This window comes from Ranitomeya imitator, chromosome 5 (genome assembly GCF_032444005.1).
Source record: "Ranitomeya imitator isolate aRanImi1 chromosome 5, aRanImi1.pri, whole genome shotgun sequence".
NCBI lineage: Eukaryota > Metazoa > Chordata > Amphibia > Anura > Dendrobatidae > Ranitomeya > Ranitomeya imitator.
Window position 1 is genome coordinate 370,325,054 of NC_091286.1, and position 19,369 is coordinate 370,344,422.

Below are 19,369 nucleotides of genomic sequence, written 5' to 3' on the forward strand. Positions count from 1 at the left end.
GGGCCCGTCTGAAGTTTGCTAGAGAGCATTTGGATGATCCAGAGGAGTTTTGGGAGAATGTCCTATGGTCTGATGAAACCAAACTGGAACTGTTTGGTAGAAACACAACTTGTCGTGTTTGGAGGAAAAAGAATACTGAGTTGCATCCATCAAACACCATACCTACTGTAAAACATGGTGGTGGAAACATCATGCTTTGGGGCTGTTTCTCTGCAAAGGGGCCAGGACGACTGATCCGGGTACATGAAAGAATGAATGGGGCCATGTATCGTGAGATTTTGAGTGCAAACCTCCTTCCATCAGCAAGGGCATTGAAGATGAAACGTGGCTGGGTCTTTCAACATGACAATGATCCAAAGCACACCGCCAGGGCAACGAAGGAGTGGCTTAGTAAGAAGCATTTCAAGGTCCTGGAGTGGCCTAGCCAGTCTCCAGATCTCAACCCTATAGAAAACCTTTGGAGGGAGTTGAAAGTCCGTGTTGCCAAGCGAAAAGCCAAAAACATCACTGCTCTAGAGGAGATCTGCATGTAGGAATGGGCCAACATACCAACAACAGTGTGTGGCAACCTTGTGAAGACTTACAGAAAACGTTTGACCTCTGTCATTGCCAACAAAGGATATATTACAAAGTATTGAGATGAAATTTTGTTTCTGACCAAATACTTATTTTCCACCATAATATGCAAATAAATTGTTAAAAAAACAGACAGTGATTTTCTGGATTTTTTTTTCTCAGTTTGTCTCCCATAGTTGAGGTCTACCTATGATGTAAATTACAGACGCCTCTCATCTTTTTAAGTGGTGGAACTTGCACTATTGCTGACTGACTAAATACTTTTTTGCCCCACTGTATATATATATATATATATATATATATATATATATATATATATATATATATATATATATATATATATATATATATATATATATACAGGTCCTTCTCAAAAAATTAGCATATAGTGTTAAATTTCATTATTTACCATAATGTAATGATTACAATTAAACTTTCATATATTATAGATTCATTATCCACCAACTGAAATTTGTCAGGTCTTTTATTGTTTTAATACTGATGATTTTGGCATACAACTCCTGATAACCCAAAAAACCTGTCTCAATAAATTAGCATATTTCACCCATCCAATCAAATAAAAGTGTTTTTTAATAACAAACAAAAAAACCATCAAATAATAATGTTCAGTTATGCACTCAATACTTGGTCGGGAATCCTTTGGCAGAAATGACTGCTTCAATGCGGCGTGGCATGGAGGCAATCAGCCTGTGACACTGCTGAGATGTTATGGAGGCCCAGGATGCTTCAATAGCGGCCTTAAGCTCATCCAGAGTGTTGGGTCTTGCGTCTCTCAACTTTCTCTTCACAATATCCCACAGATTCTCTATGGGGTTCAGGTCAGGAGAGTTGGCAGGCCAATTGAGCACAGTAATACCATGGTCAGTAAACCATTTACCAGTGGTTTTGGCACTGTGAGCAGGTGCCAGGTCGTGCTGAAAAATGAAATCTTCATCTCCATAAAGCATTTCAGCCGATGGAAGCATGAAGTGCTCCAAAATCTCCTGATAGCTAGCTGCATTGACCCTGCCCTTGATGAAACACAGTGGACCAACACCAGCAGCTGACATGGCACCCCACACCATCACTGACTGTGGGTACTTGACACTGGACTTCAGGCATTTTGGCATTTCCTTCTCCCCAGTCTTCCTCCAGACTCTGGCACCTTGATTTCCGAATGACATGCAAAATTTGCTTTCATCAGAAAAAAGTACTTGGGACCACTTAGCAACAGTCCAGTGCTGCTTCTCTGTAGCCCAGGTCAGGCGCCTCTGCCGCTGTTTATGGTTCAAAAGTGGCTTTACCTGGGGAATGCGGCACCTGTAGCCCATTTCCTGCACACGCCTGTGCACGGTGGCTCTGGATGTTTCCACTTCTCCACAATCTTCCTCAGGGTCCGGTCTCCTCTTCTCGTTGTACAGCGTTTTCTGCCACATTGTTTCCTTCCAACAGACTTACCATTGAGGTGCCTTGATACAGCACTCTGGGAACAGCCTATTTGTTGAGAAATTTCTTTCTGGGTCTTAAGGTACCGTCACACATAGCGACGCTGCAGCGATACCGACAACGATCCGGATCGCTGCAGCGTCGCTGTTTGGTCGCTGGAGAGCTGTCACACAGACAGCTCTCCAGCGACCAACGATCCCGAGGTCCCCGGTAACCAGGGTAAACATCGGGTAACTAAGCGCAGGGCCGCGCTTAGTAACCCGATGTTTACCCTGGTTACCATCCTAAAAAGTAAAAAAACAAACACTACATACTTACCTTCCGCTGTCTGTCCTCGGCGCTCTGCTTCTCTGGTCTGGCTGTGAGCGCCGGGCAGCCAGAAAGCAGAGCGATGACGTCACCGCTCTGCTTTCCGGCTGACCGACGCTCACAGCCAGAGCAGGAGGAGAGCAGAGCACAGCGCTGGAGGACAGACAGCTGTAGGTAAGTATGTAGTGTTTGTTTTTTTACTTTTAGGATGGTAACCAGGGTAAACATCGGGTTACTAAGCGCGGCCCTGCGCTTAGTTACCCGATGTTTACCCTGGTTACCAGCGAAGACATCGCTGAATCGGTGTCACACACGCCGATTCAGCGATGTCTACGGGGAGTCCAGCGACGAAATAAAGTTCTGGACTTTCTTCCCCGACCAGCGATCTCCCAGCAGGGGCCTGATCGCTGCTGCCTGTCACACTGGACGATATCGCTAGCGAGGACGCTGCAACGTCACGGATCGCTAGCGATATCGTCTAGTGTGACAGTACCTTTACCCTCTTGCTTGAGGGTGTCAATGATGGCCTTCTTGACATCTGTCAGGTCGCTAGTCTTACCCATGATGGGGGTTTTGAGTAATGAACCAGGCAGGGAGTTTATAAAAGCCTCAGGTATCTTTTGCATGTGTTTAGAGTTAATTAGTTGATTCAGAAGATTAGGGTAATAGGTCGTTTAGAGAACCTTTTCTTGATATGCTAATTTATTGAGACAGGTTTTTTGGGTTATCAGGAGTTGTATGCCAAAATCATCAGTATTAAAACAATAAAAGACCTGACAAATTTCAGTTGGTGGATAATGAATCTATAATATATGAAAGTTTAATTGTAATCATTACATTATGGTAAATAATGAAATTTAACACTATATGCTAATTTTTTGAGAAGGACCTGTATATATATCCTTCCAGTCACCGCTCACACAGGGTAACGGACCGCGTCATGCCGCCGGTAATGCTCTCCGTTACCGCTGCTATTAACCCTGTGTGTACCCAACTTTTTACTATTGATGCTGCCTATGTAGCATCAATATTAAAAAGATGTAATGTTAAGAAACAAAAAACCTGCAATTCTCACCTTCCGTAGTCCACCGAGCCGCGCGCGGCCTCCGCCAGCTTCCGTTCCCAGAGATGCATTGTGAAATTACCCAGACTTGGCGGTCGCGCATCCCAAGACTATTGTCGTGGTCAAAAGTTTTGAGACGGACACAATTTATAGCTTTAGTGTCTTTATATCTTTTAGTCAGATGTTGCTATGGTTACTGAAGTACATTTAAAAGCATTTCATACGGTTTTACACTTTTAAAGAGAAATATGTCACGTTTATATAAAGACTCATTTTGACCCTTATTTTTTAAGTCCTCTGCAATTGACCAAACATGCCGGATATCAGCTTCTGAGTCAAATCCTGACAGATGGTAACCTATACTTGACTAATTAGTGCTTGGAGTTTATTACAATCTCTGTTTTTGTACAATCTCTGTTTTTGTTTGTCCACCTGCTTTTTGAGAATTGGGAACAGGTTCTCAATGGGTCTTCTATAGGAGTTTCCTAGTTTTTGACCCAAAATTTCAATGTGATTCACTTATTTATCATTTTTGCCTTGTGAGATATTGCTCCATCATGCTTGAAAAAGCAATGGTCATCTCCAAATTGTTCCTGGGTGGTTAGGAGAAGTTGCTCTGGGAGGATGATTAGATACCATTCTTCATAACAGTATTCTTAGGCAAGATTGTGAGTGAGCCCACTCCCCTGAATAAAGAGCAACCCCACACATGAATGGTTTTATGATGACTTATTGTTGGCATGACTCAAGACTCATGGTAGTGCTCATCACCTCTTCTCTGGACAACCATTCTTTCAGTCCACTGCCGTCAAGTCCCTACACGTCTACAGAATGTCTACTATAGTCCTTCCTGGAATTCTCTAATCTTTCCATGCCATGACTGATATCTACGATACAACCACAGTCATGGTAGGTAGCTGGAAGTCTCATGCGTGTGGATGAAATGCTGGCATTCCTACCCAGATGATGGTTGTACTGAAGATGTAGGGCAGCATGGTGGCTCAGTGGTTGGCACAGCAGCCTTGCAGCGCTTGGGTCCTGGCTTCAGATCCCACCACGGACAACATCTGCAAGGAGTCTGTATGTGTTCCCCATGTTTGCGTATGTTTCTCCTGGTGCTCTGTTTCCTCCCACACTTCAAAGACATACTGATAGGGATTCTAGGTTGTGAGCCCCAATGGGGACAGAGATGATGATGTATGTAAAGTGCTGCGGAATAAGATAGTGCTGTATAAGTAAAGAATAATAAATAATAAAATGTGATTGATCTAGTGTAGGGGTAGCAATACCCTGCCAGACAAAATTCTTTTCCACCCTGTTACACTGGTGGTCAGGGCCGTATTTAGAGTTTCTGCTGCCCTAGGCACTTTTAGCGCTGACTCCCCCTTTGGTGAGTATGACACTATCGGCAGTGACTTTGGCAAGAATCGCTGTTGTGAAAGTCGCCTTTTGCAGCAGATCGGGCAGTTTTTCCGCATCTGTCGCGTAACGGATCACTTACGGCAACACTGCGTTTGGCTTCATTCATTTCCTATGGGATTTGCGGCACTTGCTGTGATGTGGCAAATGCGGTACCATACCTCCCAACTTTTGAAGAAGAGAAAGAGGTATAAAGTTTGTTGCGCCGCGGCAAATTTTAGGCCACGCCCTATATATATATATATATACACACACACACACACACACACACACACACACACACACACACACACACACACACACACACACACACACACACACACACATATATATATATATATATATATATATATATATATATATATATATAATGTGTGTGTATATATAATTTTTTTTTTATTAAATATTCCAAATCGGTATAGCTTTAAGCAAACAAAATGAAAACCAAACTAAATAGCTATGTAACCTGCCCAGCACCTGTGTGTAGCGAACTTTATTTCCCCCACAGCTGTTCCAATTTCAGTTGAGGGAGCGGCGCCAAAACTGATTAATCTCTGCTCTGAGCATACGCAGTGGCTGCTGTAACTGTGCAGCCGGCCCTGACTGACAGCCGACCCTAATGTGTCAGCCAGGGGCAGGGGGAGCGGATAGAGCTGCCGAGCTGTGACTGAACCGACTCCGCCCCCGTGACTGGAACCTGAGCGCTGCTGTGGGAAATAAGGTTCATTTTGTCCCCACAGGATAATAACACTATTAACCTGCAGAATAGCCCCATATCTGCAGGGTAAAAGGAATGTCACCACATGTGACCTATGTAAACTATTAACCCCTTCATGACCCAGCCTATTTTGACCTTAAAGACCTTGCCGTTTTTTGCAATTCTGACCAGTGTCCCTTTATGAGGTAATAACTCAGGAACGCTTCAACGGATCCTAGCGGTTCTGAGATTGTTTTTTCGGAACATATTGGGCTTCATGTTAGTGGTAAATTTAGGTCAATAAATTCTGCGTTTATTTGTGATAAAAACGGAAATTTGGCGAAAATTTTGAAAATTTCGCAATTTTCACATTTTGAATTTTTATTCTGTTAAACCAGAGAGTTATGTGACACAAAATAGTTAATAAATAACATTTCCCACATGTCTACTTTACATCAGCACAATTTTGGAAACAAAATTTTTTTTTGCTAGGAAGTTATAAGGGTTAAAATTTGACCAGCGATTTCTCATTTTTACAACGAAATTTACAAAACCATTTTTTTTAGGGACCACCTCACATTTGAAGTCAGTTTGAGGGGTCTATATGGCTGAAAATACCCAAAAGTGACACCATTCTAAAAACTGCACCCCTCAAGGTACTCAAAACCACATTCAAGAAGTTTATTAACCCTTCAGGTGCTTCACAGCAGCAGAAGCAACATGGAAGGAAAAAATGAACATTTAACTTTTTAGTCACAAAAATTATCTTTTAGCAACAATTTTTTTATTTTCCCAATGGTAAAAGGAGAAACTGAACCACGTAAGTTGTTGTCCAATTTGTCCTGAGTACGCTGATACCTCATATGTGGGGGTAAACCACTGTTTGGGTGCACGGCAGGGCTTGGAAGGGAAGGAGCGCCATTTGACTTTTTGAATGAAAAATTGGCTCCACTTTTAAGCGGACACCATGTCACGATTGGAGAGCCCCTGTGTGCCTAAACATTAGCGCTCCCCCACAAGTGACCCCATTTTGGAAACTAGACCCCCCAAGGAACTTATCTAGATGCCTAGTGAGCACTTTAAACCCTCAGATGCTTCACAAATTGATCTGTAAAAATGAAAAAGTACTTTTTTTTCACAAAAAAATTCTTTTCGCCTCAATTTTTTCATTTTCACATGGGCAATAGGATAAAATGGATCAAAAAATTTGTTGGGCAATTTCTCCCAAGTACGCCGATACCTCATATGTGGGGGTAAACCACTGTTTGGGCACACGGCAGGGCTCGGAAGGGAAGGCGCGCCATTTGACTTTTTGAATGGAAAATTAGCTCCAATTGTTAGCGGACACCATGTCGCGTTTGGAGAGCCCCTGTGTGCCTAAACATTGGAGCTCCCCCACAAGTGACCCCATTTTGGAAACTAGACCCCCCAAGGAACTTATCTAGATGCATATTGAGCACTTTAATCCCCCAGGTGCTTCACAGAAGTTTATAACGCAGAGCCATGAAAATAAAAAATAATTTTTCTTTCCTCAAAAATGATTTTTTAGCCTGGAATTTCCTATTTTGCCAAGGGTAATAGAAGAAATTGGACCCCAATTGTTGTTGTCCCGTTTGTCCTGAGTACGCTGATACCCCATATGTGGGGGTAAACCACTGTTTGGGCGCACGGCAGGGCTCGGAAGGGAAGGCACGCCATTTGGCTTTTTAAATGGGAAATTAGCTCCAATCATTAGCGGACACCATGTCACGTTTGGAGAGCTCCTGTGTGCCTAAACATTGGAGATCCCCCACAAATGACCCCATTTTGGAAACTAGACCCCCAAAGAAACTAATCTAGATGTGTGGTGAGGACTTTGAACCCCCAAGTGCTTCACAGAAGTTTATAACGCAGAGCCATGAAAATAAAAAAAAAAAAAATATTTTCTCAAAAATGATCTTTTAGCCTGCAATTTTTTATTTTCCCAAGGGTAACAGGAGAAATTTGACCCCAAAAGTTGTTGTCCAGTTTCTCCTGAGTACGCTGATACCCCATATGTGGGGGTAAACCACTGTTTGGGCACATGCCGGGGTTCGGAAGTGAAGTAGTGACGTTTTGAAATGCAGACTTTGATGAAATGCTCTGTGGGCGTCACGTTGCGTTTGCAGAGCCCCTGATGTGGCTAAACAGTAGAAACCCCCCACAAGTGACCCCATTTTGGAAACTAGACCCCGAAAGGAACTTATCTAGATGTGTGGTGAGCACTTTGAACCCCCAAGTGCTTCATAGAAGTTTATAATGCAGAGCCGTGAAAATAATAAATACGTTTTCTTTCCTCAAAAATAATTATTTAGCCCAGAATTTTTTATTTTCCCAAGGGTTACAGGAGAAATTGGACCCCAAAAGTTGTTGTCCAGTTTCTCCTGAGTACGCTGATGCCCCATGTGTGGAGGTAAACCACTGTTTGGGCACACGTCGGGGCTCAGAAGGGAAGTAGTGACTTTTGAAATGCAGACTTTGATGGAATGGTCTGCGGGCGTCACGTTACGTTTGCAGAGCCCCTGGTGTGCCTAAACAGTAGAAACCCCCCACAAGTGACCCCATTTTAGAAACTAGACCCCCCAAGGAACTTATCTAGATATATGGTGAGCACTTTGAACCCCCAAGTGCTTCACAGACGTTTACAACGCAGAGCCGTGAAAATAAAAAATCATTTTTCTTTCCTCAAAAATGATGTTTTAGCAAGCATTTTTTTATTTTCACAAGGGTAATAGGAGAAATTGGACCCCAGTAATTGTTGCGCAGTTTATCCTGAGTATGCTGGTACCCCATATGTTGGGGTAAACCACTGTTTGGGCGTACGTCGGGGCTCGGAATTGAGGGAGCACCATTTGACTTTTTGAATACGAGATTGGCTGGAATCAATGGTGGCGCCATGTTGCGTTTGGAGACCCCTGATGTGCCTAAACAGTGGTAACCCCTCAATTCTACCTCCAACACTAACCCCCCCCCACACCCCTAACCCTAATCCCAACTGTAGCCATAACCCTAATCACAACCCTAACCACAACCCTAATTCCAACCCTAACCCTAAGGCTATGTGCCCACGTTGCGGATTCGTGTGAGATTTTTCAGCATCATTTTTGAAAAATCCGCGGGTAAAAGGCACTGCGTTTTACCTGCGGATTTTCCGCAGATTTCCAGTGTTTTTTGTGCGGATTTCACCTGCGGATTCCTATTGAGGAACAGGTGTAAAACGCTGCGGAATCCGCACAAAGAATTGACATGCTGCGGAAAATAAAACGCAGCGTTTCCGCGTGGTATTTTCTGCACCATGGGCACAGCGGATTTGGTTTTCCATAGGTTTACATGGTACTGTAAACCTGATGGAACACTGCTGCGAATCCGCAGCGGCCAATCCGCCGAGGATCCGCAGCCAAATCCGCACCGTGTGCACATAGCCTAATTCTAAAGGTATGTGCACACGCTGCGGAAAACGCTGTGGATCCGCAGCAGTTTCCCATGAGTTTACAGTTCAATGTAAACCTATGGGAAACAAAAATCGCTGTACACATGCTGCGGAAAAACTGCACGGAAACGCAGCGGTTTATATTCCGCAGCATATCACTTTTGTGCGGATTCCGCAGCGGTTTTACAACTGCTCAAATAGAAAATCGCAGTTGTAAAACCGCAGCGAAATACGCAGAAAAAACGCGGTAAATCCGCCATAAATCCGCAGCGGTTTAGCACTGCGGATTTATCAAATCCGCAGCGGAAAAATCCGCAGAGGACCAGAATACGTGTGCACATACCGAAACCCTAGCCCTAGCCCTAACCCTAGCCCTAGCCCTAGTCCTAGCCCTAACCCTAACCCTAGCCCTAACCCTATTCTAACATTAGTGGAAAAAAAAAATTCTTTATTTTTTTATTGTCCCTACCTATGGGGGTGACAAAGGGGGGGGGGTCATTTATTATTTTTTTTATTTTGATCACTGTGATAGATTATATCTCAGTGATCAAAATGCACTTTGGAACGAATCTGCCGGCCGGCAGATTCGGCGGGCGCACTGCGCATGCGCCCGCCATTTTGGAAGATGGCGGCGCCCAGGGAGAAGACGGACGGACCCCGGCAGGATCGGTAAGTATGATGGGGTGGAGGGGAGCAAGGGGGGGGGGGATCGGAGCATGGGGAGGGGATGGGAGCATGGGGGGGTGGATCGGAGCGCGGGAGGGGTGGAACGGAGCACGGGGGGTGGATCGGAGTGCAGGGGGGGTGATTGGAGCACGGGGGGGTGATTGGAGCATGGGGGAACAGACAAGAGCACGGGGGGAGCGGAGCACAGGACGGAGGGGAGCCGGAGCAGTGTACCGGACAGATCGGAGGGCTGGGGGGGCGATCGGTGGGGTGGGGTGGGGCAAATTAGTGTTTCCAGCCATGTCCGATGATATTGCAGCATCGGCCATGGCTGGATTGTAATATTTCACCAGTTATAATAGGTGAAATATTACAAATCGCTCTGATTGGCAGTTTCACTTTCAACAGCCAATCAGAGCGATCGTAGCCACGGGGGGGGTGAAGCCACCCCCCCTGGGCTAAACTACCACTCCCCCTGTCCCTGCAGATCGGGTGAAATGGGCGTTAACCCTTTCACCCGATCTGCAGGGACGCAATCTTTCCATGACGCCACATAGGGGTCATGGGTCGGATTGGCACCGACTTTCATGACGCCTACGTGGCGTCATGGGTCGGGAAGGGGTTAATATGGACACACAGGCTATAGAATGCTGATTACAGGCCTACCTGTGTGTCTCGTTTCAGCTGTGTTGTTGATGAGAAATCATCTTTTATCACTTTTTATATAAATGACCTCTTCCAGGCTCCGAGGAGGATGCTACCTGGACGATAACTCTGCCTACAGAGCTTGTTTTACATGAATGGAGAGTTACCAGTGTGAGACAAGTAACTAACATAGAACAGGAGAAATTAAATGTGTCTTCTTGCAAACATTTATTGCAGCTCTCTCAGCTCTGCTGTATTGTAACAATATTGCAGCCCTGTCTGCCTGTGAGATGGAAGCTGAGAGGAACCTGCATATGTGTCCGTTAGGCCGGAGTCACACTACCGTATAATACAGACGAATGCTATGCGATAAAAAATCGCATGGCACTCGGACCAGTATTAATCTATAGGGAAACTCAGATCACCTTTTTTTTTTGCCGTATTGTAGGTGCTAATTAAATTGCAGCATGCTGCGATTGTCAGCGACACTCGGCCGAGCCTCAGCTCACTCTCACCTATATAAGCCTATGGGTGCGAGTGAGACAACGCAAACCACTCAGATATCATCCAAGTGATGTGCGATATATGCCGACCCCGGCAATGGAGAAGATGGAGAATTTCATTTCTCCGCCTCCTCCGCAGCTGTGCTCTGATCCTTTCTGTGCGAGAGGCTTGGAGCACAGACGCATGACACTCGGCTCCCGCTCACATTAGCAGATCGCATCCGATGCTCTTACATCAGATGTCATACACTCGTCTGATGCCGGCCTAATAATGACACACAGCTCGGCAGTGAGAGCGGCCATTACACATCACACTGGTAACTGACCTTCACGTATAATAGGCTCTGGAGGCAGAGTTATCTTCCAGGCCACATCCTCTCCACACCCTGGAAAAGGTCATTTATTTATAGTGATTAAAGATCATTTATCCACAACAACACATTTGATATGAGATGCACAGGGAGAACTGTTTTCAGCAGTCTATAATCTGTACTCTCATATTAATAGTTTAGATAGTTCAAATGGGCTGACAGATTCCATTTAATAGCTTTTTTTTTTCTAACAGGTTCCCTTTAAATGTACATGCACCTGATGGCACTAACACTTCAAATAGCCTGCAAATCGACTACTTGATTGAGACTGTCCTGCAGTACCACACACAACCTATGGACAAGAGTGGTGCTGCTTCTAGAAAGAAGCATTTTTTTTTTTCCCCCAATCCGTTGCCAATTTGTTTCTAGACTGTAATCAGGTCTGTTATTAGGAGTCCAACCCAGGAACTGATTTGAAAAAGTGTTGAAGTTAAAAACTAATCTAAATTCTGTTAGATTCATTTTTGGCTTTACGTCAAAAATGCATAAAAAAAACAAATCTCACAAAAAACTGCCCTAAAGCTAGATCCGATCTATTCCCAAGGTTCTCAGAATCAATTTACCTCTATGAAGGGTTAACACACTGACAACTTCTTAGTGTAGATTAGATAAACACAGATGCCATTACTTCTTGTTCAGCTGCTTAGAAGGAGCACAGCTGTTTCACAATCCCAACGTGGAGAAAGCCGGCATAATTGCTGCTCCCAGAGGATTTCTCCGGCTTTAGGTGTATTGTTTTTTCGTACTTTTTTTCTCCCTTTCAGTAGCTCTTCTTTGCTTTTGTTGGTTGATTGACCTCTGACTACTGCCCCGGTTGAGGTTCCTCACCTCTCCAGATGCCAGTCTTCTCCTAGTATGTAAATACAGAAAATCATATGGTCTCTGTCAATAGTCCGGCAGCCATGTCCCTCTTTATTCATTATTTTTTACTCTTCTCCTTCAGTTTATTTCATTGCTATCTGCTCATTGATAAGGACATGGAATGATGCACATGTAGGCCTTGCTGAATTGGTCAAGAATAATATGGCGTGTATATGTTCAATGCCACAAATGTATTTTCTTCTAAATTTTGTAAAAAAAAAAAAGTCTTCTACATAATGGGATTTTGTTTCTTTTATGTTTTTTTTTGCCTTCCATATGCGGGCCAGTCTATTTGTTTTGTGCTCCATATAAAACCGAGATGTCTTCTGTATGTAAATAACTGTTGAAAGGATTGCATGATGCTTGTAATTTGGAACAGCAATAACGCTAGCAAGAGATAGTCTATTATGTTCTTTTCATGAGCGTTGTCACCACATAAGACAAATTGTTTTTCAGATGGTTTGGATGGCTTGTCATTTTCCATCAGCTCCTTGACCTTGATAGGAATGTTGGCTACAATCACCTACACAGTAAGTTTCCCTTAATTTCTACTTTTGGGTCCTGAAGGCCACATTTATTCTATTTTTCTTCTATATTTATATAGAATCACAATTTTTGTTTCCGGTTTGTTCTACTATTTCAACAAATTTATGCGATTTATTCCAAAGGCTGAATATACTATTTTTTTTTTGTCTTTTCTGAATTATTATTTAACAGGAACCTGTGGGCTTTTAAATGGCGTAATGGAACTTTGTTTTAAAAATGATATGCTTGACCGCAAATTTACAGGGTATCGCATCCCCAAGACTATTGTCGTGGTCAAAAGTTTTGAGACTGACACAATTTGCTGCTTTAGTGTCTTTATGTCTTTTAGTCAGATGTTGCTATGGTTACTGAAGTACATTTAAAAGCATTTCATATGGTTTTACACTTTTAAAGAGAAATATGTCACGTTTATATAAAGACTCATTTTGACCCTTATTTTTTAAGTCCTCTGCAATTGACCAGATATCAGCTTCTGAGTCAAATCCTGACAGATGGTAACCTATACTTAACTAATTAGTGCTTGGAGTTTATTACAATCTCTGTTTTTGTTTGTCCACCTGCTTTTTGAGAATTGGGAACAGGTTCTCAATGGGTCTGCTATAGGAGTTTCCTAGTTTTTGACCCAAAATTTCAATGTGATTCACTTATTTATCATTTTTGCCTTGTGAGATATTGCTCCATCATGCTTGAAAAAGCAACGGTCATCTCCAAATTGTTCCTGGGTCGTTCGGAGAAGTTGCTCTGGGAGGATGATTACATACCATTCTTCATAACAGTATTCTTAGGCAAGATTGTGAGTGAGCCCACTCCCCTGAATAAAGAGCAACCCCACACATGAATGGTTTTATGATGACTTATTGTTGGCATGACTCAGGACTCATGGTAGTGCTCATCACCTCTTCTCTGGACAACCATTCTTTCAGTCCACTGCCGTCAAGTCCCTACACGTCTACAGAATGTCTACTGTAGTCCTGCCTGGAATTCTCTAATCTTTCCATGTCATGACTGATATCTACGATACAACCACAGTCATGGTAGGTAGCTGGAAGTCTCATGCGTGTGGATGAAATGCTGGTGTTCCTACCCAGATGATGGTTGTACTGAAGATGTAGGGCAGCATGGTGGCTCAGTGGTTGGCTCAGCAGCCTTGCAGCGCTTGGGTCCTGGCTTCAGATCCCACCACGGACAACATCTGCAAGGAGTCTGTATGTGTTCCCCATGTTTGCGTATGTTTCCTCCTGGTACTCTGTTTCCTCCCCCACTTCAGACATACTGATAAGGGTTCTAGATTGTAAGCCCCATGTAAGGTGCTGCGGAATAAGATAGTGCTATATAAATAAAGAATAATAAATAATAAAATGTGATTGATCTAGTGTAGGGGTATCAATGCCCTGCCAGACACAATTCTTTTCCACCCTGTTACACTGATGGTGATGAAGTACACTACAATTCCACAACAGAACTAGTATACTTGTTCTTCTGTGCAAAAAAATATCTGCAGTATTTTACAAATATCATCCACTTGCCTGGTACTGTAATCCACTGCAGTAGAATCCGCAGCCAATCTGCCACTTGTAAATTCATCCTATAGCGTTATATACAGTACAGTAAACCTCTACTGTCTATATTAAGGTCTATATGAACTTTTGAGGGTTTTAGTTTTACAACTGGTAATATAGGCCCTTAATATCCGATTTATTTGGGACACATAAAAAAGAGCAAATGTGATTTTTTTTATTTTTTATTTTTTTTATATATATAAAGAGCAGAGCATGTTTTCTTACAGTAAGATTAAGAATACTGCATCCCTACACTTTCTCCCTGCTTATGTTACTTGTAGAAGTATATGGATCGCTAAAATGACTTGAATAGCATACACTAATGGTTTATGCTCACGTTGCATTCTTGTCAAATATTATTCTATGCAGATTTGTCTCAATACCTGAAGGATTTCGTAGTACCGGCAAATTGTATGAGATTCCTGCAGTCTCATGCACGCGTTGCTTATTTTTGACTTTCAGATTTGTCAATTTCAGCATTTTTGCAGCAGATTGCACCCATATTAATAAGTTGGGAAAAACCTGAACTGCCGCACTCCCAGCTCTACCCTCTCCTAGTGTATCCTCACCCATCCCCTGCAGACTGTGAGCCCTCGCGGGCAGGGTCCTCCCTCCTTATGTACCTGTAAGTGCCTTGTTTTTTGCTCATATTTATTGTATTTGTCTATATTTGCCCCCTTTTCACATGTAAAGCGCCACGGAATAAATGGCGCTATTAAAATGTAGAATAATAATAATAAAATGCATGTACAAAATGCTGCAAAACATGCCTATTTTACGCATCGTTTTTCCTGCAAAGACATGCAAAAATGGTACAGAAATTTCTGTTGCAAATACTTAGCTTATTAGGGTTTGTGACACATTATCTAGAAGTGTCTGAAGGAAGTCTGCTATTTAAAGGGAATCTGTCACCTCATTTTTCGCATATAATCTGTGGCCACTGCTATTAGGGGCTTATCTGCAGCATTCTGTAATGCCGTAGATAAGTCCCCGATGTCACCTGAAAGAGGAGAAAAACAGGTTAGATTATACTCACCCAGGGGCGGTCTGGGTCCGATGGGCGTCGCGGGTCCGGCGCCTCCCATCTTTATGTGATGACGTCCTCTTTCTTGCTTTTGTCGCGGCTCCGGCGCAGGCGTACGGATTTACCCTGTTGAGGGCAGAGCAATGTACTGCAGGGCCTCTCGGACCTTTCCCGGCGCCTGCGCACTGCAGTACTTTGTTCTGCCCTCAACAGGACAAAGAATTACGCCGCGACAGAAGCAAGGAGGATGACGACATATGAGGATATGAGGCACCGGACCCGGACCGCCCCTGGGTGAGTATAATCTAACTTGTTTTTCTTATCTTTCAGGATACATAGGGGGGCTTATCTTCAGCATCTTGAAATACAGAGGGGATTGATAGGATGACTGCTTTACATTTAATTTTAGCAATCTCCTGTCTGGTCTTAGGTACACATAAGATCTAGTCTGCTCGTCTTCCTCTGCTTAGGCCGGGTTTACACTAGCATTCGGGGGCTTTGCAGAGGGCTGCTTACGTCCTCCGCTAAGCCTCGCCTACTTCCGTGTACTTCTGCATGCATCCTGCGTACATATCTTTAACATTGGGTATGCAGTACATGCGGAGTCTACACATGCGCACTACCGCTTTTATCAAACGCCGATGTTCACCAATGAAAAACGCCTACAATGGGAAGGTGCACATCAATACTAAACCTTGCCCCAATGGATGAAGGTGGCCTGGCCTGACTTGTCATGATTTCTTTGATTTTTTTTGCATATGTCATATGGACATCCAGGTTGCATGTTCTTCACTGGCCTTATATGTCACTATTGATAGAAACCTGCTAGTAGACGCTGGCCTTGGGCAATGTTTTGTGGGGAACCTTTGGTCTTCGCATATAAACATGAAATATATGAAATGTGAATTGCATTACTGCTTTTTAAAATAAGGAAAAAATGAGCAGTTGCCCTCAATACTGAGCACTCTACCCATCAGCTTATGGTGGTTTTAATCACAGCAGGACCCTACCTACCCATATAAATGTAGGCTTCAGCCTAGGAGAGGATTCGCATTAGGATGGTTCCCAGAAAGAGGAGACTGCCTTGCCGTGGCTGCTGGCCATATTATTTGCCTAGTATCTTCGTTTTTTCCTATTTTCCAGAGCAGTAATCCAGTTCAATTTCATATGTTTCGTTTTGACATGCTATAGAGTTAGACTGCAGCTTTATTTGTTAGTTATGTATGGAGATGTCTACTCTTAGCAAGCACCTGTTCAGACCAGTATTTTGTTTGCAAGTAGATGTCAGTCTTTTAAGCTTTGAACCTTCAGTTTGGGCACTCCAGTTGGCACCAGGAAATGCAAGTGCCTATGCCTCTGGAACAGTGTAGCCCAAAGGTGATTTTAAGCTTTTTGTTTTTATTATTTGCACAGGGCAAAATTTGAAATCAAGAAGGGGTTGCCCTATAAGTGGACAACCCATTTAATGCTACTTAATCTACGTACCACCTACCTAAATATTGAATAAGGTGCTTTGAAACATTGTTCAGAAATGGTTTGTGAAACATAATGAAGTTCGTGTGACCATTGCTTAAAGACACCCTTTTTTTTTTTTTTACATATATTGCATAACATGAATAGCAGTGGTCCTCTAATTCATCAAACACATACTAGTCAGCTGATGTCCCATAATAAGACATTGCAGGGTGATTTAGGATTTGTTTACCAGGTTAATTTAGGATTTGCGTACACTAATAGGTTTTCCGTCTAAGCAAATGTAAAAGTTTCCTTTGAATGATTGCTTTTTACTCTCCGTCTTACTCCTTTTACCAGAAATGTCTCTTACTTTGAAACCTTTTAATTTTGTGTTCTATTTTCTTAACATGCTCACTAGGGGGCAGTGTTATTCAATTTATGCTCTGAATCCTGACTTCGCTGTATCTGTTTCTCAAATGGCAAAGCATAAAATGAGCTTTTTTTTATTCGTATGCCATTATTGCAATATTTATTATAACATTTGCATTTGATGTATTCTTTAACTCCTTCACTCTAAATTGCTTCTGAGAGAGAACAAAATATCACTGTTTTCTCATACATGTCATACTATGATGTACAATAACAAATTGTATTGTGGTACCGTGTTAGCCAGAAAAATCGATGTGAATACTTTTCTGCCCAATGATGACAGAAGTATTCTAGGAGTGATACCTTTACTGGCTAACCAGAAACCAATAAAGCTATCACTCCTAGAATACTAATGTCATACTATGAGGAGACACATACAGTTAATGTGAGTATGTGCTATGAAAAGGTCTAGAACGTTATTACATGTCACTTGGTGTATATATATACTAGTATATAGTATAATTCATTAAATGCCATAAAAGTAATAGAATTTGCCATCACTTAATGATCAGTGGTGTCTATCTTCTTGGATCCCCACTAAATAAAGGTGCTGCATGGTGACTGGTTGAAGCTCCCTGCACAGCCGCGTGCGCTGGAGAGCTTCTGTGCCGTAAGAAAGTGATTGGTGGGGTCACTTCCATTAATCTTAAAGTGATTGCCTAGCCTAGTGATATGCCATCTTATTTGTAATATGGGAATATCATTTTAAAAAGTCTAAATTTATTACATAAATCAGTGTTTGTCAATGGCAACTTTCAAGGAGTAGACTATATTAGCCATCACGATAAAGGGAGTCAGTCACCCACAAAATCAATATTGATCAATAGGGGACTGGGGCCCCTATAAAATTCATACAAGCACTGTACCTGCATTATTATAAAATAATCTTTAATTTGCGTTAAAATGAGGAGGCTTCAGAGCACACTTGGTGTGGCTAAGCGCTCAGTGCACCATTACACCCCCTCATTTTAACTGTTGAGAGCATTACCCGCTGCTGATTGACAGTCCTTCAAAACGAGCTCTGTGTGAACTCAGCCTGAATGTTAGCACATGACCACTGACACTGTCAAAGGCCAGCTGCACACACGGCGTGGGCAGGTGCGCTCTCCACACTAGCTTCTCCTTCTCGACGCCCACACGTGAAGCGACCAGCATCCGCAGAAAGGAGCCATGAAGGGGGGGAGGAGAATGTGCCTGGTCATACTGTGTGCATGACTAGGCTTAGGCAGAGTCCGTGAGCATACACACACACGTGAGTTAGGTTCAGACAGTGCTCGCTCTGGAAATCGGAAGTGGGGGAAGACCCTCAATATTCAAAATGAAGGGACATAACTGTGCACCAAACGTTTGGCCACGTCAATGCCCCAAAACACCTTCATTTCATGCAAATGAAAAGGATAAAATACTAATGTGATGTTTTGTAGGGGCTGAGTCTCCTATTTTATTTTATTTATTTAGATCATTTATTTTTTCTGGGGATGTCAGACTCATTTGAACATTGTGATGTAAGTCGAAAAAATGAATCACATGATACCTCACCATAGCATCACATTGGCATGAAGACAAACTATTGACTGAGCCTCTGGGAGTACAGTCTACTGGTCATAACTACACTGCTCAAAAAATAAAGGGAACATTTAAACAGAATATAACTCCAAGTAAATCAAACTTCCGTGAAATCAAACAGTCCACTTAGGAAGCAACACTGATTGACAATCAGTTTCACATGCTGTTGTGCAAATGGAATAGACAACAGATGGAAATTATTGGCAATTATCAAGACACACTAAATAAAGGAGTGGTTCTGCAGGTGGGGACCACAGAGAACATCTCAGTACCAATGCTTTCTGGCTGATGTTTTGGTCACCTTTGAATGTTGGTTAGCATGAGATGGACTCTGCAACCCACACAAGTGGCTCAGGTAGTGCAGCTCATCCAGGATGGCACACCAATGCGAGCTGTGGCAAGAAGGTTTGCTGTGTTTGTCAGCGTAGTGTCCAGAGGCTTGAGGCTCTACCAGGAGACAGGCAAGTACACCAGTTGACATGGAGGGGGCCGTAGGAGGTTAACAACCCAGCAGCAGGACCAATACCTCAGCTTTTATGCAAGGAGGAACAGGAGGAGCACTGCCAGAGCTCTGCGAAATGACCTCCAGCAGGCCACAAATGTGCATTTGTCTACACAAATGGTTAGAAACTGACTCCATGAGGATGGTCTGAGTGCCCGACGTCCACATATGGGGGTTGTGCTCCCAGCCCAACACCGTGCAGGACGCTTGGCATTTGCCACTGAACACCAGGATTGGCAAATTCACTACTGGCACCCTGTGATCTTCATAGATGAAAGCAGGTT

At 43.1% G+C, this 19,369-nt stretch overlaps 1 protein-coding gene across 1 annotated transcript in view; it reads left to right on the forward strand.

Annotated features, from left to right (window-relative positions):
* The window catches only part of LMBRD1 (LMBR1 domain containing 1), a 354,508-nt gene that overhangs the window by 148,179 nt on the left and 186,960 nt on the right, over window positions 1-19,369 (forward strand). Inside the window, exon 7 of the mRNA XM_069726658.1 lies at window positions 12,461-12,534. Coding sequence (XP_069582759.1) covers window positions 12,461-12,534 — 74 coding nt within the window. The remainder of the gene's footprint in view (window positions 1-12,460; window positions 12,535-19,369) is intronic.